Source organism: Mustela nigripes, chromosome 8, assembly GCF_022355385.1.
Source record: "Mustela nigripes isolate SB6536 chromosome 8, MUSNIG.SB6536, whole genome shotgun sequence".
NCBI lineage: Eukaryota > Metazoa > Chordata > Mammalia > Carnivora > Mustelidae > Mustela > Mustela nigripes.
The window spans coordinates 21,959,159-21,982,302 of record NC_081564.1 but is presented as its reverse complement, the minus strand read 5'-3'; the positions used below and the strand labels follow the sequence as shown (position 1 = coordinate 21,982,302).

Below are 23,144 nucleotides of genomic sequence, written 5' to 3'. Positions count from 1 at the left end.
TTTTTTTTTTTAAGATTTTATTTATTTGACAGAGAGCGCAAGTGTGAGAGAGAAAAAGCACGGGTGGGAGAAGAGACAGAGGGAAAGGGAGAAGCAGGCTCCCCACTGACCAGGGAGCCCAATGTGGGGTTCAATCCCAGGACCCCGGGATATGATCTGAGCCAAGGGCAGACACTTAAACAACTGAACCACCCAGGCACCTTGGCCCTTTGCATTTAACATAATCAATTTTAGAATCAGTGAGTCAATTTTCACGTGCTGGGATTTAGACTGGTATTGCATTGAATCGGTAGATCGCTTTGGGGAGAATTGATTATAAGAAAATATTGAGTCTTACAGACCATTAACATGGCGTGTATCCGTTCATTTAGACCTTTCATTCTCAGACCTTTGTGTGAAGCTTACATACCTTTCACTTACTTATTCATAGGTGGTTGATGTTTTCTTGATGCTATTGGAAATGGCTCTTTATCTAAGTTCATTTTCTTACTGTTTGCTGCTTGTTTAAATTGGGGTTTTTTTGTGTTGACTTTTTGTCTACCTATTTTAGTTTATCACATATTTTTAGTAAGTAAAAAGCTATTTATTAAATAAAAAGCCACCCCTTCACATGTGGACTGCCTAAGAAGAGAAAACAAAAACCCTTCTTTTATTGCATGCAGGCTTCCCTCCCCGTGCAAGAGTACCTGTTCATGCCATTCGACCAAGCTCACAAGCAATATGAGACAGCTAGACATCTGCCACCTCCCCTCTATGTCCTCTTTGTCCAAGCCACTGCATATGGGCAGGCCTGTGGTGAGTATGGGGGTTGGGTAAGGAAGAGGGGCTGTGGGAGCAGCAGCCTTGGCCGTTTGAGTCATTTGGAAGCCCTGCCTGCTGAGGAAGGCTCCCTGGTCCTGCTCAGAAGCCCACAGGTGACAGATGCTACTTCCCCGCCACACTACCCAGCATGGCTGCTTTGACCAGCTGGCCTGAGGCTAGACTAACCTGGTGGGCATTTCAGAGTGGATGGCTTTGAATCTTTGATGAGCCTGGCTGGGCAGCTGTTGGGTGCAGTGCCCCGGCAGCTTGTCTGGGCTCCCAGACACTCACTCCATCAAGGCACGCTTGGCAGGGGGATCGGCACCTCTTGCTCTGCTTCAGAGAGAGGACTTGGTGAACACAGGTACCAGGCAGCTTTCCCAGACTTTCACCAAGCCCAAACAAGCTGCATGCCATTATAGTGATTACTAAGTGGGAAGATGTCTCCGCTTTAAGCTTAAGGGCAGCCCTTTACTTCACTAGGATTTTGAAAAGTTTTTGGAGACCCTAACTTTTGCCTTATTGCAGCTTTTACCCAGCACCTAAACTTTTCTTCTTTACCCCATCGCATCAGACAGTTATGTATCGCACCAGTGCATGCCTCTCCTCCCAGCCATGGGCACCAACACATTACTGTCTCTCTTCTTGTGTTTTCCTGGTCCTTCTGGTCCGCTCCCTCCCTTTTGTTCTCCTCCTTGTTTCCATCATCAGCTCATATGAAATCCTCCCAGCCCCCTAGACAGGGTGAGTAATTTTCTTTTCTTTTGTGTTTTAACCCATCCTGTTTCCTTTCCCATTTTACTGTAGAATTTCAGGATTAAGTTACCCAAAAGAACAGTTAGGCATTTGCCAGTGGTTTGTGGGGGCAACCACCTTATTTGGGGTGAGGTATGTTAGTTTATGAAGGGCTGTCAGCAGTAGCCAGCCACCTGGGAGGATTATCTCAGTGGCTTGCCAGGTAGAGGAAGTTTGCCATCCCTCCTTAGTACAGTTGGGCAAACCATTTCAGGCTCCTGTGACTATCTGTAATCTGTATACCCTTTTGAATGGAGCCAGAGGGGTGGTGGGCTGTCTCGACCTCCCAGCACTAGACCTCTGGAGTTCCACAAAAGCAGGCCAAGTGTGACCCAGGGAATTGTCAGTCGGGTGCACAGAACAGCCCACTTACATTTGTGCTTGAGACACTGGGCTCAAGTTGAGTAGACCTGGTCTTGAATCCTAGCTTAGCAACTTCCACCCATTATATCCTGCAACTCTGAGCCTTAATTTTCTCATCTCATAGCTATAATAATTGTATGGCTTTCATAGGGTTGTTGTGAAAGTTAAACGTTAATTTGAAAAAAATAATTTTATAATTATAAGGATGAGCTCATTTGGTCCTCACCACCCAACTGGGCAGCTGCTGTCTGTCAAGACAGAACTTCATTGTTGCAGAAAGTGGGGCTCAGAGCAGTGACATAACTTCCCAGATGTTTAGAAATTGGGGCAGAGACTCAGATTTGGGACTAGACTGCAGGGTCCAAGTTCCTATCCACTGTCCTGCCTCCCAGTTAAATGTGACGGTACCAGCGAGATGCTTGGTGTAGTACAGAATGGAGACTAAGCACTTAGATGAGAGCAGTCATTTCCAGGATGTGGACAGTGGACAGGTTCTGGATGAGAATCCTTAAGACAGTTGTCAGCAAAGTATTCTGTAGCTTTAGGCCCTAGGTTGGTATTGTGCATTGGTATAAGCCTGAAAAGAGAGGAGTTCACTGTAGTCTCAGGTAGTGCTGGTCCAGAAGTTTGCACTTTGGGTTCTTTGTTCTTGGTCAACACTGGAAAAAAAACTTAAGTATCCTCTCAGGTCCCTCTTCATTTGGAGAAAGGGCTTTTGCCCTTCCACCCCCCAGTCAGTAAGGACCTGTGACAAACGCAGAAGAAATGCATTCCCAGAGCTAGCCTTTTTATATAGCTTAGCTCCTTCCCTCAGCAGCTATCATATGAAGCCTTTTTCTTGCTCACAGATAAGACATTGTCTGTGGCAATAGAAGGCAGTGTGGACGAAGCCAAGGCTCTGTTTAAGCCTCCTGAAGACTCCCAAGGTAATGTAGTCAGATTCTTCCCCATGTTTCCCGTAGCTGGTTCCCGGGACACAGGGTCGCCACTCACAGGCAGTGCTGGGTCTTTGGAAATTAGCTGTACTAGTTTTGAGTATCACGGAGCTTAACTTTAACGTCCTAATGCTCCGGATAGACAAGAAAAAGCAGTGCTTGTGGATTTCAACCCTGCTACTCACTAGCTCACTGATCCTGGGAAAGCTCTTTATCATTTCTGAGCCTCAGTTTACGCACCTGTCAAAACAGGATAATAATTACTTGTGTAGGATAAGTGGATTAAGTGAACTCATGTGTGCAAAGTCCTTAAACATCATTCTAGGCACATAGCAGCCCCTCAAATTGTATGAACTGCCGCTGTTGTTGTTATTTATACTACTGTTACTGCTACCACCACCACTACCAGTGGAGGGGCTTGTGGTCCACAGGATGACAATAAAAAGCACTTTCAGAAATAGGAGGAAGGGGGTAGTGGGATTATGAGGCATTCCTCTTTTTTTTTTCTTGGGTCACCATGTTTTCTGTACCACATAAACAGCAGCAAATCAGTTCATCGGGTATTCTGATGAAACGTATTTACAAGTGACACAGAGTCTTGGTGCCTATATGCCCCCTCACCTCTAGATGCCTTCTCTTTGTGTTTGCAGATGATGAGAGCGACTCAGACGCTGAAGAGGAGCAGACCACGGTGAGAGCTGTTGCCCCACAGGAGTGTGCCATGCAGCCACGCCTGGGGTCTGCTAGTTGGCAGGTGCTATTATCCCTAGAAGCAGAAGAAAGAGGTTGGAAAGAAAGGGCTCCTGGGGGCCTGGCAGCCAGATAGTTGAAGCAGCAGGTCCCAGGCAGAAGTCCATGGCCTATAGGGAGAAGGAAGGGGGAAATTCGTAGGACTAGTGCTTATCTGCTTTGCTCTTTCTTTATCCAGAAACGCCGGCGACCCACACTGGGAGTTCAGTTGGATGACAAACGCAAGGAGATGCTGAAGAGGCACCCGCTGTCTGTCATGCTGGACCTGAAGTGCAAAGGTCTGGCTTCCCTTGTTCTGGGCAATCCCATAGCTGCAGGTGCCCAAGGTCCAGCAAGCCAAGTCCTGTTTGACTAAGAAAAGATTTTGGTTTCATATTTCTCTATTTTTCCTCATTGTTTGGCATGAAGTTTGTTTGATTTTTTCCCCCCTAAGTCATAACTGTAACAATTCAGTACAAAACTAGACACATAATGGATGCTCAGTAAAATTACACCAGTTTCTGAATTTGTTAAATCAGATACACAGAACAAGTTGCAAGAGTATGCTGGTTTTGAGTAATATGACCAAAGTGCTTAATATAACAAATGTAGGTAGAGGTTTGTGTTCTGTAGAGAATGTATGTTTTGAATCTAGTTTTGTTTGGATAAAGAAGCATATGATAAGGCATTCTAGCAGGGTGAGAGTAACCATAATGTAAGTTTCCCTCTTCACCTGAGACTCCCAGACTGTGGTCCTTGGTCTTACCTCCAGTGACAACCATTGTGATAGATTTCTATGTGTTTTCTAGAACTATTCATGCATTTGAAAGCTCTTATACTAGTGTTTGTATATCCCCTTCTATTTTTAGTTTTTACACAGGTGGAAACATATTCTACTCACTGGTCCTCTCTTTACTTTTTTTTTTTTAAACTTGTTATTTTGAGATAATTTTAGACTCAGTAGAGTTGCAGTAGTAGAGTTCTCATGCTCTTCATCCAGCTTGCCCTGATGTCAGCATATTACTTAACTGCCGTGTAACCAATGTTAATTTTACTGGTATAATATTATTAATTAAGCTACAGATTTTATGTGGGTTTCCCTGGTTTTTCCGCTAATGCTCTTTGTTCCAGGATCCAGTGCAGGATCTCACATTGCATTTGGTTTTCTTGCCCCTTCCAGGCAGTGATAGTTCCTCAGTCTTTGCTTATCTTTCATGACCTTTGCAGACAAGGTCTGTTACGTAGAAGGACTCAGTTTGGGTTTATCTGGTCCTTTCTCCTGATTAGACTGAGGTTATGGGTTTGGGGAGGAATACCATAGACATGGTGTTCATTATGACATCATATCAGGATTAAATGGTGTCACTCTGTCTTATTACTGATCATATGAACCTGGATCCGTTTGATCACTTCCTTTCATATTGTTTTTGTTAGAAGCAGCTAAGTCCAGCCCACACTAAAAAGGTAGGAAATGAAGCTCCCTGTCATGGAGAGAGGAGTTGTAAAGAATTTGTAGACGTTCTTCTTTTTCAACTCAGTATGAAATTAACATTGAGTTTTTGTTCAGTAAAAGCTCTTAAAACCCTTGCTGCCTTTCTGTTCCCTAATACTATAAACTCTGCTCTCATGTTCAGATTGTACATGGTCTTCTTTTCCTCCTCTCGCTCCAGATGACAGCATGCTTCACCTGACTTTCTACTACCTCATGAACCTCAACATCATGACAGTGAAAGCCAAAGTGACGACTGCCACGGAGCTGATCACCCCCATCAGTGCAGGGTATTGGGCGGGCGTGGTGGAGAGTGGCGCATGGGGGTGGTTGTAAGAAGAGCTTCAATGTGGGCTGATCTTGGTTCCTCACACTTGGAGGAGGTACACGGCTGTGTTGATTTCTGTTGTCATGTCCACATGGCCTAGGAGTCCTGGCACATCACTGGTATTTAGGAAGCACTAACTGACTTTAGTTGGTCCTCTAGCTACACAGCAGATGATGAAATGACTACAATGTATGGCAAATTGAGTAGGTGGGGCAGAGCTCCGCTTTTTATGAACAGTGGAAAAGCATGAATGGAGAAGTGGAGTTTGGCATACATTATTAGGTTGACAAATTTAGGCCGCCCTCTCCCTTTACTTTTTCTGTCCCAGAGTGCTGGGATTGTTGCTTGACAGCTTAGCTCGGTCCCAGATTGTTCTTACCTGGAGATGAGAGAAGATTTTGAGGAGGGTGAGAGGAAGCAGAGTAATCAAGGACACAGGTCGGGAATCCCCAGGAAGCCCCTGACTGCGGCAGTCTTGTTTCACAGCTAGGAGTGGGAAGAAGGGAGGAGGACCCAAGAGATCCTGGGGTTCAAATAGCCTCACTTACAAACGCACTAGCCTGGCCTGGCACTCCAGCATACTGAGTCCTCGTGCTGGCTGTACAGAGACCAATGAGGGAGGAAGCACAGGTCTGGTGCCTGGTGGGCTGGGGCTCTTCCCATGGCTGTCTGGTGGTGCCTTGTCCCTGGGTTCTCTACCCTGCACTTACAGTCCACGCCCCCTTCAGGCTACAGCCCTGGTTCCCTAAGGCACTCTAGATAAAATTGACCCTATTCTCACCAGACCCCAGCAGAGGGAGCCCAGAGCATTTAGTTACACTGCCCAGCTAGAGCTCTTAGTCTGGCAGCTTGAGGCCATGGTGGAGCTCCTTGTCACCAGCATTCTGCCTGCTCGCCTCTCAGACGCCATACTTACTAAGAACAGGGCTACCGGCAGGCCTCGGTGCATACTTCCAGCTCCTCATAAAGCTCCACATGTGCCACAATGGGGGCAGTGCTGCTGACTGGTTACCAGCTGGGCTCCAAACTCCAGCCTGTCCTGTCTGCCACTTAGAGCTGTGTGTGCACCTTGAGCCAAGTGTCCTGGCTTCTGAGTCAGCTTCCTCACTCTGGTCGTTTAACTGTAATATCTCCTTCAAGGGTGTTTGTGAAGGACCAGGTCCAGTGCTCAGCATAGGTGAAGCACTTGATAAATGACAGCTGTGTTTATCATGAATTTGCTTAGCTCTTCACAGTAACTTTACAAGGGGAGGAAATTGAGGCCTGTGTGACTGACAGTGAAAGATAGGCTATGGCCCCAGAAGAGGGAGGAGATAAGAAAGAAAGCACTACCCTGAAACCAGGATTATATCTTTATGGGCCTCCTGGTGTAGTTTTAGCTCATCCCCCAGTTTTCTGGATGGAGAACCTGAGGTCCAAAGAGTATGTGACCAGTTATGGATGCCCCAAGCCTCGCACTCTGGACTTCTAGCCTACAGGCCTTTGCTCAAGTACAGGCTGCTTTGGCCCTTGGGGAAACCAGGCTGGTGTATGATTCTATTTATTATCTACTAAAACATAAGGATACTTTTTTTCCCCCAATATAATCACAGTCTCACACTAATTCCTTAGTATCACCCAATATCCAGTCAGAGTTCAAATTACCTTGATTGTCTTGTACATGTTTTTGTTGTTTTTTTTTGTTGTTGTTGTTGTTGGGTTTTTTTTGTTTGTTTGTTTGTTTTTTGTTTTCTGTTTTGTTTTTATATTGAGTTTTGAATCCGAATCTCTATAAAGTCCAAGTGTTGCAGTTGGGTGAGGCTTCTCTCAAGCTTCTTTTCAACTGAATGTCCCTGCCATCTGTTCATTTGTTGAACGGAATGGGTTGTTTATAGGTTTCCCTGGTCTGGATTTTTATGCTTGCATCCCTGCAGCACAGTTTAATGAGTTACTTCCTCCCTGTGTATTTCATGTAAATTAGATTTAGAGGCTTATTCAGATTTTATTTTGATTGTTTTGGCTGGGGAGACAGGGAAGCCAGAAGATATCATAGATGTCGAGTATTTCCATCAGGAGGCATAGGTGGTTCTTTGTTTTTGTGGCATTAGCATCATTGACAACCATTTCCAGAATCTATTTCATTAGGGAATTGATGTTCTTAATACAAACAATTTAACATTTAACCAACCTTGCTGAATATTCTTTTAAGAAATTATTTTCCAGGGGTGCCTGGGTGGCTCAGTGGGTTAAACCTCTGCCTTCGGCTCAGGTCATGATCTCAAGGCCTTGGGATCGAGCCCCACATCAGGCTCTCTGCTCAGCAGGGAGCCTGCTTCCTCCCCCTCTCTCTGCCTGCCTCTCTGCCTACTTGTGATCTCTGTCTGTCAAATAAATAAATTAAAAAAAAAAAAAGAAATTATTTTCCAGAATGATTTCCTTTAGGGCATTTGACTATTCAGTTTTTCATTAAGCCATTAAACCATTCTTAATTATTTTGCAATTTTACCAAATTTTTAACCCTTTATTATTATTTTATAACAAAGATTTGAGTAATTGAGTATTTTTTGTTTCAGTGTTGTGGGGGGTTTTTTTGTTTTTTGTTTTATGTTTTGTTTTGGTTTTGTTTTTGTTTTTTGGTCAGAGAGCCCAAAAGCAGGGGAAGCAGCAGGCAGAGGAAGAAACAAGCTCCCTGCTGAGCAAGGAGCCTGATGGGGGACTAGAACCTGGGGCCCTGTGTTCTTGACCTGAGAGCAGATGGTTAACCAACTGAGCCACCCAGGCATCCCGGTGGTTTTGGTTTTGCTTTTTTTTTTTAGTAGACCCCATGCCCCGCATGGAGCCCATTGCAGGGCTTGAAGTCGCTACCCAGAGATCAAGACCTGGTTGAGATCAAGAGTCACATCCCAACTGAATGAGCCACCCAGGAGCCCCTTGGTGTTGTAGTTTTATGACTATATATAACCTCCCCTTTTATGTCCATTATTTTGTTGTCCTGAACCACATATTACAGAAGTAATTTTGTCAAGAAGATTTGATTCTTCCATCAGGTTTTGTTAATTAGAAATCTTTTCATGCAGCTTTAGCTGTTTCATTCTATTAGTAGTAGTTGTTAAATATAGGCCAAAAGACTGACAATTTTTTTTTAAAGATATATTTATTTATTGGAGGTGGGGAGGGGGCATAGGGAGACTGAGAGGGAGAATGTCAAGCAGACGCCCTGCTGAGTATGGAGCCCAGTGCAGGGCTCAGTCTCATGACCTGAGACCACAACCTGAGCTGAAGCCAAGAGTCAGAGGCTCAACCAACTGAGCCCAGGTGCCCCAACAAAAAAAAATTTTTAAGATACTTATTTTTTTGAGAGGGGAGATCATAGAGGGAGAGTGAGAGAGAGAAGGATGGGACTTGATTCCAAGACCCTGAAGTAATGACCTGAGCCAAAGGCAGCTGCTTAACCCGACTGAGCCACCCAGGTACCCCAACAAATTTCTTTTTAAGATTTTATTTATTTGAGAGAGAGAGCATAAATAGGGGGAGGGACAGAGGAGGGGGAGAAGCAGACTCCCCACTGAGCAGGAAGCCTGATGCAGGGCTCAATCCCAGAACCCCAAGATCATGACCTGATCCAAAGTCAGACACTTAACCAACTGAGCCACCAAGTTGCCCCAAAAGACTGACAATTCTTATTTATTTTCTAGTCAGTTCTACACGAAAGGCAGTGAAGGGGCAGAGATCTAGAGGAGGGCAGAGAGTCCGTAGGAGAGACAGGGAACTGGGAAGAGTCAGAAGCTGCCACTGTCCCATTGCTAAGTTCTTGAAGGTGTGCCAGGGCTCTGAGCAGCAGAATTAGCCCATTCTGCTAATTGAGTTGCTCCTGAGTTGCTCCTATTACGATACCTGGAAAGGTAAAGAAGAAGGAGGATCTCCCCCGCCCCCCACACTGGCTGAGGGAAAGAATGAGCCTTGTCCTTTGCGATTAGATTACTCCATTATCCTCCTCTTCTCCCCTCCCATTCCTTCTCCACTAGTCTTTAATTATAGGCTGTGCCCTAACCATTCCAGGTGGGTGGCAATGGCGCTGTCTCTCTGCTTATAGCCCTGGGTCACCTTGTCTCCAGCACATGTGATAATGTCTTTCTCTGGCGACATAAAAGGGGACCTTTTTCTGTAAATAGTATAAAATTTGGCCAAAGTAAGATAGACACACCATCAAAACTGCACACTTGTTCTTTTGGGATAGAAAGGATTCTCTTCTGCTCTTAAGAAAATTGTGATTAATTTATCTCCAGTGTCACAGGGCTTTGCTGCCTTTGAGGTAAGGCCCTGGTCATCATATTACCTCGAAGGGATAGGGTTTTCAAAAAAACTCGGTGCTTAGAACAACTACTGTCTTTGATCAGATAGTGCAAATCCCGGCTCCAGTATTTATGAGTAGTATGATCCTAGATCAGCCATATTGTTCAAAGCTTTGAGTTTCTCCTCTGTAAAATGAAAATGGTTATACTCCCTCCCTCATAGGGTTGTAGGGGTCTGGTGACCTCAAGTATAAAGGTCCATAGGAAGCATTCTGGAAATGGTAGCATGACCCTCAGTGATAGGTGGCATTACCATCCCCAGATCACCAAGTCTGCCTTGAGGCAAGGCATTGGCCAGCATTCTCACTGCGGTCTTTTCCCTTTGCCAGTGACTTGCTGTCTCCTGACTCAGTCTTGAGCTGTTTGTATCCAGGAGATCACGGAAAGAAAACTCCAAATCCAGCCAATCAGTATCAGTTTGATAAAGTCGGGTGAGTCAGCAGTGTCTCCTCCTCTCCCAGCCTCTCTGCTTTGGAGTGCCTCTGGCAGCTCACCATTTAGGGCCAGAGGCCTCTCAGTGGGGAGGGGAGACTCTGGGGTGGGGTGGTAGTGTGGTTTTAAGAGAAGGGAATGCAGGGGCAAATGAAGGTCATGGAAGGGTGAGGAGGGGTGGAAGCATCAAACTTGGAAGACATAACATATGATATAACATGGTTTATCATTTTAATTCTTTGAGGATTAAAAACTTTAAAAACATTTAAAAAATTGGTAGGCTGGTGAAAAGCTCAGTGGCACTGCCTTATTGAGATTTGCCTATGAGTAAGGGTAGGAAGAGAAAAGCAAACATGGGAGAGGTGAAATTCACAGTAGGGAGGTGATGTAGTTTAGATCCTGGCTGTGAGTGGCTGAGCCTGCAGGACTAGTCCATTTTGAGGGGGTGAGGGGATAGAAAAGGCTGTGTCCTGGGACCACTGCAGAAAGGACTTATAACTTTTATTTATGTATTTATTTATTTATTTGACAGATCACAAGTAGGCAGAGAGAGAGGGGGAAGCAGGCTCCTAGCTGAGCAGAGAGCCTGATGTAGGGTTCTATCCCAGGACCCTGAGATCATGACCTGAGCTGAAGGCAGAGGCTTTAATCCAACTGAGCCACCCAGGTGCCCCTATAACATCTTTTTATGCTGTGTTCTTTTATGCAGCATCCTGACTTTGAGAGACTACGTACTTGACCTAGGTCACCCCTATTTGTGGGTACAGAAGCTGGGTGGCCTCCACTTCCCCAAAGAGCAGCCCCAGGTGTGTTCACTGATTCTTTCTCCTTGGCTGAAGATCTCTACTTCCTCATATCCTGTGCAGACTCCAGAAAGGCTTCTGATGTCCTCTGGGGGTTTTGAATGATCAGAATGCTATCCCTCCAGGCTATGATCTGTCCTCCCTCCACTCAGGATACTAAAATGTCTGAAGCCTACAAGTGTTTTTGTACCTTTTGCCTTCTCCCTGAGCATAACAGCTCTCTTAATTATAACTTTGGTCCTTGCCTTGGGTACAGCAGGGCTCCATGCTCTGCCACCCCTCAATTTTATGTACAGAGATGCCAAAAATTAGGTGTCAACAGAACCCCAGGGGATGTGGCATATTAGAAGTCTTTCTCAAGAGGTGACCAAGCCTCTCAAGAACCTAGTAGTTTATATTGTTCCTACTGGAACTCAGCATCAGGCCTGTCACAGCAGGCAATTCCTGCAATTTCTGTAAGATAATCTATCTCGGTGTGGGTGGTCCCGGCTGCCATAGGCATGCGGGGCCTAGGAGAGAGGCAGTGCCTGGAGGAAGGGACAGAGCCCCAGGTGTGCTGCTCTCTGTTGTCCACAGCACACGGTGATTGCTGACCACTCGCTGAGCGCCAGCCACATGGAGACCACCATGAAACTGCTGAAGACCAGGGTGCAGTCCCGTCTGGCCCTTCACAAACAGTTTGCATCCCTGGGTAAGTTAAGAGCCACTTGGACAACACAGAGACAAAGATGACTTATCCTTCATTCAGATTTCTCCAGTTCTGATGACACATCAGAGAGGGCTTGGTTCCTGGCTCTTGCTGAGCAGAGCTGGTGGCAGGGCCACTAGAGAGAGCTACAGGCCCATCCATGCAGAGTTCTGAGCTCCCCTCAGGGCCATCATGATTGTCCTAGCTCACAAAAGAGGCCCAGAGCCGTCTGGGTGGTCCAGGATAGTGGACTGGTCAGGAACAACTACTACTACTAACCTACTTTAGGTTAGCATATGTCAGCCTTTGGTGTCCATTCTACTGATACTTAGTAGAAGCCCAATTCATGCTTTGTAGACTTTACATTTAGCTTATTTGAGTACAGCTGTTCAGGAATCCACGCCCTCCCCCTTCCCCTGAGACCTACTGAGCTAACGTCTTCCATGGTAAGGCCGAACCCCAGTGTTTTTCATAAGCTCTCAGGTGATTCTGATGAGCCATTGACCACAGTGGTGCCCTGTTGGATGTTTCTCCTCATTCACAAAATACTTGTCAAGGGCTTACCATGCATAAGGCAGTTGTGGGATAGTGAGAGTTAAGGTCTTTCTGAACTGAAATAGTAACTCTCGGGAAAGTCATTGGGTTTCTGGGACCCATCTAGAGATCATTACCCTGTCAGGGAGCTCTGGCAATCTACGTGGACCCAGGTGTCCCCAGGGCAGCATTGCTTGTGGCAGGCTTGCTCCCCATCAGCATTGCTCCACTTGTTTTGTCCTGAGGTTGGATGATTTTCATCCTGGACAGCATTTACTGTGTTGGCATATTTGCAGATTGAAGTGCCAGCAGGAATTTGCCCTGGAGCAGTTCTCTAGCTCTCCTCCCTTAGAGGAACTGACACAGAACACTTCAGTTGTTTCCTCCATCAAGGTCAGCTATGAAAACAGCCCTCTTAGCTATTTGATCTAATTAACAGTCCCTGCTGCAGAGACACTGTCACTGGTTCTGGCTGCCAGCGGGGGTTTTGTTTTGCTGACAATCATTTGCATTAAAGATAAAGCACCGTGAAAGCTAGTGCTAGGTCTGGCCACAAGCACTTAGCACCCGGGTAAGGTCAAGTGGTGCACCTGCAATCCTAGCACCTGTTGACCAGGGTATCTGTGGAATGCCTCCTGTACCTGCACAGCTGGCAGGGCAATCTGAGCCCTCCAGATACTAGTTACCCTGTGTGGCACCTGATTGCTACCTGTGATACCACATATCTTGCTCTCTTTTAGAACATGGCATCGTACCAGTTACTAGTGATTGCCAGTACCTCTTCCCTGCAAAGGTTGTCTCCCGCCTGGTGAAGTGGGTGATGATTGCCCATGAGGATTACATGGTAAGTGGAGGAGGGCCAGATCACCCTTGCCATCCCAAAGACTCCTGTCACTTTTCAGCTCCTGCCTTTTCAGCGGGGCACTTGACTGGAGTATCTAGGAGTTCACTCCGCTGTGGTGACTTCTAGGAGCTGCATTTCACCAAGGACATTGTGGAGGCAGGACTGGCTGAGGACACGAATCTCTACTACATGGCACTCGTGGAAAGGGGCACAGGTAATTTCTTTTCTGATCATGGTACTAGACAAGGGGAGCTAGTAAGAATAAAACATTCCTGGGACACCTGGGTGGCTCAGTCAATTAACTGTCTGCCTTTGGCTCAGGTCATGATCTCAGAGCCCTAGAATCAAGTCTTACATCAGGCTTCTTGTTTAGTGTGAAGCCTGCTTCTCTCCCTCTGCCTGTCTCTGTCCCTCTGACAAAATCTTAAAAAAAAAAAAAAAAAAAAGGGAATAAAGCATTCCTGAGGGCTGCCCAAAGAAAGCAAAAGATCCTAGAATCCTGCCAGTGTGACTTAGCAAATAGTAATGATTGGAAGATCCACCGTTCAGTGAAGACTTGCTCTGTAACACAACCACATCTTATCTCATTTAATCCTCATGACAGTACTGAGAGTAGTCATAAAGGTAGCCCCCGTTTTCCTTAAGTTTGCATGCCACCACTTTGCTTTTACAAAAAACCTACATGAATACCTGTTTCCATTAACTGAAAGAAAGGAGGATTTTCACTTTTACCAAAAAAGTCATTACTGTGCTGATGTAGGTCTTTTATAAAAGTAAAGTGGCATTAATGCTCAGGATGTGGAGGATGCCCCTTTATTTATGCCCTTTGGGCTTAGGAAAGGGTTCATAGGAACGTTTTGCTTTTGGATAATAGGAGAAACCTGTATTCCCATTTTATAGGCAGGCACACTGAGACTCAGTCCCAAGTGCAGTCTGACTTCTGAGCCTGAGCTCTTGGCCCTTTTCTTTACCATTCTCTAAAAGCAGGTACCTGTTCTTCCTCCTCTTCACAGAAGGGCTGACATGTTATTCTCAGGTTGTGAAGTGTGCAGGGTGGCAGGACCTTCCTCCCTGTCGGCGGTTCCTACACTCACTTTGGAGGCATCACAAGCTATTATTTCTCACAGCTGTCCTGGCATCTAATTTGCCAAGGCTTGCTGTGGAGCCAACCAGGTGCTGCCTCTGGAGCTGTTTTCTGGCTCCTGCCCTGGCGAGCCTGGCACTGCCCATAGGATCTGACCCCCGTGTTTCTGTGGCTGCAGAGCTGGGGGATTTTCTGTGATTCTAAGCTAGTGGGAGAAACATAAGGAAAGATTGCACTCTTTGATGTTAGAGTTTCTCTACCCTGTGGTTTCTTATCTTCTTTTTTCCTTTGTATGGTTTTAAAATATTCTGAGGAGGGGCGCCTGGGTGGCTCAGTGGGTTAGAGCCTCTGCTTTCGGCTCAGGTTATGATCCTAGGGTCCTGGGATTGAGTCCCACATCGGGCTCTCTGCTCAGCAGGGAGCCTGCTTCTCCGTCTCTCTCTGCCTGCCTCTCTGCCTACTTGTGATCTCCGTCTGTCAAATAAATAAATGAAATCTTTAAAAAAAAAAAAAATTCTGAGGAAATTAAATATTTTAGATATAGTTGAGGTCCCCTTACTTTATACTTCTTTCTCTCCCTCAGGGTAGGTGACTACTATTTGGAATAGGGATTTGGAATTTGGAATTTGACTATTTTTTGTACATTTGCTTCTCATTCTTCTCCCTTTAAGAAAATACTTTTAGGGACGCCTGGGTGGCTCATTTGGTTGAGCAGCTGCCTTCGGCTCAGGTCATGATCCCAGCGTCCTGGGATTGAGTCCCACATCAGGCTCCTTGCTCGGCGGGGAGCCTGCTTCTCCCTCTGCCTCTGCCTGCCATTCTGTCTGCCTGTGCTTGCTCTCTCCCCCTCTCTCTCTGATAAATAAATAAAATCTTTAAAAAAAAAAAAAAAGAAAATACTTTTACCAGGTGCCTGGGTGGCTCAGTGGGTTGGGCCGCTGCCTTCGGCTCGGGTCATGATCCCAGGGTCCTGGGATCGAGCCCCGCATCGGGCTCTCTGCTCGGCAGGGAGCCTGCTTCCTCCTCTCTCTCTGCCTGCCTCTCTGCCTACTTGTGATCTCTGTCAAATAAATAAATAAAATCTTAAAAAAAAAAAAATACTTTTACCTTGTTCCTAAATAACATAGAATACTGTTTTAAAAGGGTACAAAAAGGCACCTGTGTGGCTAAGTGGGTTAAGCCTCTGCCTTCAGCTCAGGTCATGATCTCAGGGTCCTGGGATGGGTTCTCTGCTCAGCAGGGAGCCTGCTTCTCCCTCTTTGTCTCTGCCTGCCTCTCTGTCTACTTGTGATCTCTCTCTCTATCAAATAAATAAAATCTTTAAAAAAAATTTTTTTAAATAAAAGGACACAAAACATGTAGTCCAAGATGTTTAATTTTTTTTAAAGATTTTATTTATTTATTTGACAGAGATCACAAGTAGGCAGAGAGACAGGCAAAGGGTGGGGGGAAGCGGGCTCCCCTCTGAGCAGAGAGCCCAATGTGGGGCTCAATCCCAAAACCCTGAGATAATGACCTGAGCCAAAGGCAGAGGCTTAACCCACTGAGGTGCCCCGAGTCCAAGAATTTATAAAGCCCAAGTGGGAAAAGTCATAGACATCACTCTGTTGGTTGGGCAGATGAAAGCTTGAAAGGTAGTAAGTGTTCTAGATCCATCAGAGTGAATATGATAAATAAAATTTTCCTAAGATGCATTGAAGAATTTGAAAATTTAAGAGTGAAATTTAAATGAATAAGTGGGCAGTCAATTCCAAAAAATTTAAATCACTTTACAACAGATCAGTTTGAAAACTGATGAATTAAAAACAAAAAAATTGAATAGAGATAAATCTAGGAATATATGCTGTTAGGACACCAACAATATGGCAGGAGAGAAAGGACTTACTTTTTATTTTTAATTTTTTCATTTAATTTATTTAAATTCTATTAATTATAGTGTATTATTAGTCTCAGAGGTAGAGTTCAGTGATTCATCAGTCTTACATATACTACTCAGTGCTTATTACATCATGTGCCATCCTTAATGTCCATCACCCAGTTACCCTATCCCCCACCCACCTTCCCTCCAGCAACCATCAGTTTATTTCCTATACTTGAGTCTCTTACTCTTTGTCTCCCTCTCTGATTTCATTTTATTTTTCCCCATTCCCCATGATCCTGTTTTGTTTCTTAAATTCCAAATATATGTGAAATCACAATTTTCTTTATCTGATTGTCTTATTTCACTTAGCCTAGTACCCTCTAGTTCCATTCACATCATTGCAAATGGTAAGATTTCATCTTTCTGATGAGTAATATTCCATTGTATATATATATACCATGTCTTCTTTTTCCATTCATCTGTCATTTGACATCTGGGCTCTTTTCATAGTTTGGCTATTGCAGACATTGCTGCTAAACACTGGGGTGCAGGTGCCTCTTTGGATCACTGTGTTTTTATCCTTTGGGTAGGATAAAATGTGTGTACTAATAAATGTGGTTGCAACTGTCAGGGAAGAATTGTCTTAATTTATATTCTCTTGTTCTCTTTTGTTTGAATTACTGGTGTGTCACAGTTCTTTTTCTTTCCCCTATAAATAATGAAAAAAGAATGGCATACTTCACCCATTGGTAGAAAGGGTAAATGTCCTGTGGAGAAATGCAAAGGCTGTCACCAGAGAAGAAAATGAATACATTAAAAAATATAACTTTTCAGGGGCACCTGGTGGCCCAGTCAGTTAAGCGTCTGCCTTCACTTCAAGTCATGATGTCAGGGTCCTAGGATCAAGCCCCGTGTCGAGCTCCCTGCTCAGCAAGAAGTCTGCTTCTCCCTCTCCCTCTACCCCTCCTCACTGCTCATGCTTGCCCTCCTTCTTTCTCTCAAAGTCTATAAAAAAGAAATACAACTATTTCCTATAAGGAGTATGAACATAGCTTTGATATCCGACAGTTCTAGTTAAGCTCAGCACTGCTGCTTTGCAACAGTTTGATCCTAAGGAAGATTCTGTCAGAGCTTCGTTTTCTTTGTATATAAAACGGGCATGTAATAATGGTACCCATCTCAGAATCATTGGTAGGATGAAATAAAATGTGTTTAAAGAGTACAACACAGTGCTTGGAATACAGTAAGTTGGCTATTAAAAAGTTTCACATAACAAAATACCTAAAAAGAAAAGGAATAGAGTAGAGAAAATATATTTGATATAATAGCTAGTACACAATATTGCTGGAAAGAAAAAACAGATAGCCTTCACATGGGAAAATCCTTAACTTGCTGGCAAAGAAAGAAATGCCAGTTAAAACAAAATTCTGTCAAAGGAGCAAATAAAACTCTTGGGCAGACCCAGTGTGGACCAGATTCTGGGGAGTCCACACACCTCTGCATTCTTGGAGGGACCAGAGTCACAGGACCTCACATTCTGCAACCTGACAGTTCTACTTAGGAGATTCTAAAACAAAAATAAAGGTACCAGAATGTGCTGTGCAACACTCGGATTAATACAAGGCAGAGCTAGCCTCAGGGGCCCAGTGGGGAGGGTCCATGACTGGTATACCCGGTCTCAGAACTGGTTTTTCCTCCTTACTCCCTTCCCAGCCAAACTCCAGGCTGCTGTGGTGCTAAACCCTGGCTACTCCTCCATCCCACCTGTTTTCCAGCTCTGTCTGAACTGGAAAGGAGAGAAAACCAATAGCAATGATGACAACATTCGGGTAAGACCCTGCTGGAGGTGATGGAAAGAGCACGGAGAGCCTCTTTGGGGGAGGGAGGGCAGTGGCAAGACGTGCTGCAACTGAGAGCTTAGCCACTGGTCTAATTCCAGTGGACCGTGAGGCCTGCCAGGATTTGTAGAATTTGCGGGAGGCTTTTTGGTATAGTAGAAGAAAAAGCCTAGCGCCATATTAACCAGTTGCCTAGCTTGGGGTCACCCCATTTTAAAATGGGGATACTATAAATCCTTGCCTTGAAAGGTTGCTGTCTTGGGCTTCGGTGGAAATGTGAATAAACTGGGAAGCATGGAAGTGTTGGCATGAGGTGGTGTGTGAGATTATTGTAGCTAGTAAATAATCATTGTACCTGTTGATTTGATTCTGTAGTGTCCTGCTGGCTGTGGATCATGTTTTTAATGCTAATACCTTCTGACTTAGGTCTTGAGATTTCTTCTCCACACACCTCCATCTTCTTGGCTGTGGGAATGTTGGCTAGGGAAAGTTACAGGTCAGAATCAGGAAGACGCTGGTGTCCTGAGCCTGAGGATAAACTCATCGGGTTTGATCTGGTGTGACCGAGGTCCTATAGAGGCCTGGCTACTGTTCCTGTGGAGCTGTCAGACCCAGTTAGTCTGAAGGTAGTGCTGAGTTTCTGGCTTTCCCACTCCTTAGGCTATGGAGAGTGAGGTCAACGTTTGCTACAAGGAGCTGTGCGGCCCCCGACCCAGCCATCAGCTCCTGACCAACCAGCTGCAGCGCCTGTGTGTGCTGCTGGATGTCTACCTGGAGACTGACAGCCACGATGACAGTGTGGAGGGGCCCAAGGAGTTTCCCCAGGAGAAGATGTGTCTGCGGCTTTTCAGGTGAGGGGACGGGTGGGAACATTGGAGCTCTGGAGGTGTCCAGCCTTGCCTCTCTCAGGGACTCAGGGCAGAGATCAGAACCTGGTATGGAGGGCGTGCTCGTACTCACGTGTGCTTGTCTCTCTTCACAGTGGAAATAAAAATTCTGTAGCCAGATTTTCTGAGCAGGGCTTGCTCCCTCTTTCCTGAAACCCACTTCCTACAGCTGGTCCAGCTGTTCTTCTCGAGCACCCCTGAAGGTGGGCCACCCACTGAGTGAGCCCCACCAGAACCAAAAGGATTAAGCTAAACTTCCTGTGCTTCTTTTGGAAAACAACATGGTTTGCTTTTTATTGTCCAAATAAGCTTTTAAAACTACATAAAGCCCCACCAGTCCCAGAGTCTGCCATATTCTTCCTGGGATGCTCCTGAGTCTATGAGAATGGCAGTTCTAGGCAGTTGGGCATCATGGAAGGAACCAGTTCTGAAGTAAGACAAATAATAAGTACAGATCATTGCTTTGCTGCTCACCAGCTGTGTGATCTTGTTAGAATCACTTTAGCTCTGGACCTATTTCCTAAAGGCTGACATGGAAGTATATTGTCTGGCTCGTGGTGAATTAGAGATAATTCATATAAGCTATGAGAACGGTTCCTGGCACAGACAGGGCTCACAAAATGCCATTAGGTCCTGATGACTTGGTGTTCAGTGTGTCTGTGCTCATGGCACTTTTAGCTACTTTTCTTTTCACTTTGGTGAGGTCCTTTCTCTCCCTTTTATCCCTTAACACATGTTCTTGTTCTTTTGTTTTGTTATTTCTTTTGTTTATTTATTTATTTGACAGCACAAGCAGAAGGAGAGGGAGAAACAGGCTCCCCACTGAGCAGGGAGCCCAATATGGGGCTCTATCTCAGGACCCTGGGATTACAACCAGAGCCAAAGGTAGATGCTTAATAGACTGAGCCACCCAGGCACCCCACATGTTCTTGTTCTTAAAGATCAGTTTCAAAATTCCAGAGTCCATGCTGTTAGGCTTTCCTTCCCTTTTGAGCAAGCAGCTAGGGAGGAATGGTGTCTGGGAGAGAGGAAGGGCTATAATCTGTTTCTAATTGGGGCATCCCTGTATTCCCTGTCAGTCTAAATGTCCCTTACCTGCCCCTTACCTCAGATAGCCAGTCCCAGCACCTGGAAGCTGTGCCAGCATCCTTCCGCCTCCATCTGGCACCTCCACCTGGCCTGGTTCTTCATGTTATCTGATAATAACCAGTTCCAGCCCCCAGGTGGCTGCTGGAAGGTGGAGCTGGCGGCTAGATGTTGGTAGCTTCTAGGACTTGCTCTCCCTAGTGAGTCTGTGTGAGAACTCTGTTCTTCCCACCCTCCCTATCTGCTGTAACACATTTCGAGGGTGGGAGCTCTCACACAGTCAGTGTTTATTTTCTGTTACCTAATGGTTCCCGAAGGATCCATTTCCTGTAGTGCTTTTTGTCACCCAGGCAGAGGTCCTCCATCAGGGCATTCTGGGTTTCGCTCCTTTGGCTTCTCAGATCCAGTTAACCCCATGACTGGAGAGATGCAAGTTTCTCAGCCTAGAGTCCAGCTAACCACTGGTATCAGACCAAGAAGCTGGGCTGCAAAGTGCTGGCCTGGCAGCAGGAGGCAGGAGGTCTAGTTCTGCCTGCGGCTGGCTACCTTCAGACTGTGGGTTCTCCATTAGCCATATGCCTAGACTTGCCCAGGTGATTCTGTGCCCTTGTGATGTTGGGAGTATCTGTCATTATGGTTATGAGCAAGGACTTTGGGCCCAAAAAGATGTGGGTTCACATTGCAGTTCCAGCCTATGTGATGAGGGTCTACACTTAGCCGCCTGAGCTTCAGATTCCTCATTGGTTAAAAACAAAACAAAACAGCATCCACTTCAGGTATTATAGGGAAGATGAAATTAAACGAGATATAGTGTGTAAAGTGCCAAATACGATGGCACGCAGAGTAAGCCCTCACTTAAGTAAGTAGTTGCATTGGTATTGGAATAAAAACCTTATTTCTCTTGTCTCTGTGTACACACACACACACACACTCTTCAGACTGATATCCAGGGTGTCACCTTTCAAGTTACCACTGAATGTCAACCATAGCAGACAAAAGTGGCCCTTTAGATGGTCATTGTTCACTGTGGAGTTGGGTAGAAGAGGTCCGTTTGTGAAGTTTTGCCTGGGATCCCCAAATCCCTACCATTATAGCTGAAGCACCTTAGCTTCAGAGCGTTGAGGTTTTGGCCATGATTGTCAGCCTGCCTGTGGCCAGTAGGATTTAGTGTTAGTCCTGGTTTTGAAGTTGAGCCCGTTCCTTTCTGACAATTACCTTCGGGCAGACAGTTTACCTTCCTGAGACTGTTTCTTCATCTATAAAATCTATAAAATGGTAGAAATAGTATCTCAGAGGTAGTAGTATAAAGCACGTGGCTCTTGGCAGACACTTAGTGCTGATTCTTTTCGTTCTTGTTTACACGGGAATCTCCCTGCAAAAGGAGGATTTTAAGGTTTTTTCTTATTATAAAAATTAAATAGGGGCACCTGGGTGGCTCAGTTGGTTAAGCATCTGTCTTTTGCTCAGGTCATGATTCTGGGCTCCTAGGATTGAGCCCCGCATCGGGCTCCTTGCTCAGCAGGGAGCCTGCTACTCCCTCTGCTTCACCCCCTGCTCCTGTGCACTCACTCACTCTCTTTCTCCTCACTTTCTTTCTCAAATAAACAAAATCTTTTAAAAAAGAGAGAGAGAGAAAGAAATATGTTTGTTGTTAAACATAAAAACGTCAATGAGCAGTTTTGTAAAAACACTAAAAAGTGAGGGTCTCCGAAGTGCCTGTTGTTGGTGAGGGCCTTTCCAGGTTTATGCTCATGCCTTTGCAAGCATACATTTTCGCCAAAACAGTATGACACCTTACATATTGTTTTATAGTCTGCTTTTCGTTCGTTTTTCACCTCCCAACAGTTGCATAGTTTTCCCTTGTGCAGATGAATTGTAATTTCTTTTGTCAGCCCAAAGGGCACGGTATTAACTGATTTCCCTTCTCCTCTTTCTTTAGGGGCCCCAGCAGGATGAAGCCGTTTAAATATAACCATCCTCAAGGATTCTTCAGCCATCGCTGACCTTCCACTCAGCCTGTTGTTCTCCCCCATGACCAAAGTGCTATGCCTCTACCTTCTGCTTTGGCCCACATGTGGCTCTTGATAGTCTCCAAAGACAGGTTTTTTTATTTCTAGCTTATTAAAGTGTCACTTGACCAAGTGACCTTTGTCTTGTGGCTTCCTGGAGACGACGGGGGTGGATTTGCAGTCTGGAAGGGCAGCTGGGGACCACAGCATATTGTGAAAGAGTTTTTGTGGACTGGCTTTCTCTAGGTGGCCAAGAAAAGCAGAGTGCAGAATATTCTGAGTCTGTAGAAAGATGCTGCCCTCTTATCCCCACTCATCTTTCTTGTTCTTGCTTTGGGAAGGCCTCATTATTTTGGTGTTTATTACCCTAAGTCTCTGCCATTAGGAGGTGGCAGGGAAAGCCCAAGTGAGCACAGCCCAAAAAAACAAAAGTTCTTTCCCTTCCCCTCTCCCTCCACTAACTTCAGTACCTTCATTGGGCAGATTCTCTCTGATTGTTGGATTTTATAAACATCTGACTGTGTAGCACAAAGAGAAGACAGGTACAAGGAGTAATTGTAAATATTGCAGCATTGTGTGAAGTCAGTGAGAATGGTGTTGGAGAATCACATGTAGAGCCACCATCTAATGAGGCTCTGGCAGAGTGAGACCAGGAGCCATTTGAAGAGAATCTTCATGGTGAGGACATGATAAGTGCCTCAAAAATAATGGTTCGACTCTCAGGGAATTAGGAGAAGTCCTAGGAAAATCGATAAAACCCTCTAAAATATTTTCAAAATAACCTCCTTTATAATTCTGCAAAAGTCAAAGTGAAGGATGGCATAAAGTGTTCTTGGACAGTTTTGTCAAAAAACTTATTCCCCATCTCCTCAAAAAAAAAAGTCAGTTTTCAGTTCATTATTTGTTTAAGAAATAAGATATAAAGCTGGAAAATATTTAAGAATTATTACAGGTGTACCTGGGTGGCTCAGTCAGTTAGGCATCTGTCTTCAGCTTGGGTTGTTATTGAGATTGGGCCCAATGTCCAGCTTCCTGTTCAGCAGGGAGCCTACTTCTCCCTTTCCTTGCTCACCCCCCCGCCGCCACTCTCACTATCTCTTTCCCTCTCTCTCCCTTTCTCTCTCAATTAAAATATTTAAAAAAGAGAGAGAATTATTATATACTTGGGGCACCTGGCTGACTTAGTCAGAACAGCAAGCAACTCCTGATCTCAGGGTCATGAATTAGAGCCCCAAGTTGGGTGTAGAGATTACCAAAATAATAATAATAATAATAATAAACCTAAAAAAAGAATTACTATAGGGGCA

The 23,144-nt window shown here is 45.1% G+C and overlaps 1 protein-coding gene across 3 annotated transcripts in view; it reads left to right on the top strand.

The window, feature by feature from the left end:
* THOC5 (THO complex subunit 5) overlaps window positions 1-21,970 on the top strand; it is a 35,216-nt gene extending 13,246 nt beyond the window's left edge. For 2 of the 3 annotated variants that reach the window (XM_059408775.1, XM_059408777.1), the window contains exons 8-21: window positions 663-795; window positions 1,513-1,545; window positions 2,808-2,885; window positions 3,545-3,585; window positions 3,823-3,922; window positions 5,294-5,402; window positions 10,101-10,202; window positions 10,913-11,009; window positions 11,583-11,697; window positions 12,969-13,072; window positions 13,199-13,286; window positions 17,731-17,846; window positions 18,516-18,706; window positions 21,768-21,970. In XM_059408775.1, the coding sequence (XP_059264758.1) occupies window positions 663-795; window positions 1,513-1,545; window positions 2,808-2,885; window positions 3,545-3,585; window positions 3,823-3,922; window positions 5,294-5,402; window positions 10,101-10,202; window positions 10,913-11,009; window positions 11,583-11,697; window positions 12,969-13,072; window positions 13,199-13,286; window positions 17,731-17,846; window positions 18,516-18,706; window positions 21,768-21,831 (1,371 nt within the window). In that variant the 3' untranslated portion in view covers window positions 21,832-21,970. The remainder of the gene's footprint in view (window positions 1-662; window positions 796-1,512; window positions 1,546-2,807; window positions 2,886-3,544; window positions 3,586-3,822; window positions 3,923-5,293; window positions 5,403-10,100; window positions 10,203-10,912; window positions 11,010-11,582; window positions 11,698-12,968; window positions 13,073-13,198; window positions 13,287-17,730; window positions 17,847-18,515; window positions 18,707-21,767) is intronic. The other variant, XM_059408776.1, reaches the window with a different exon arrangement.
* Window positions 21,971-23,144: the final 1,174 nt, after the last annotated feature.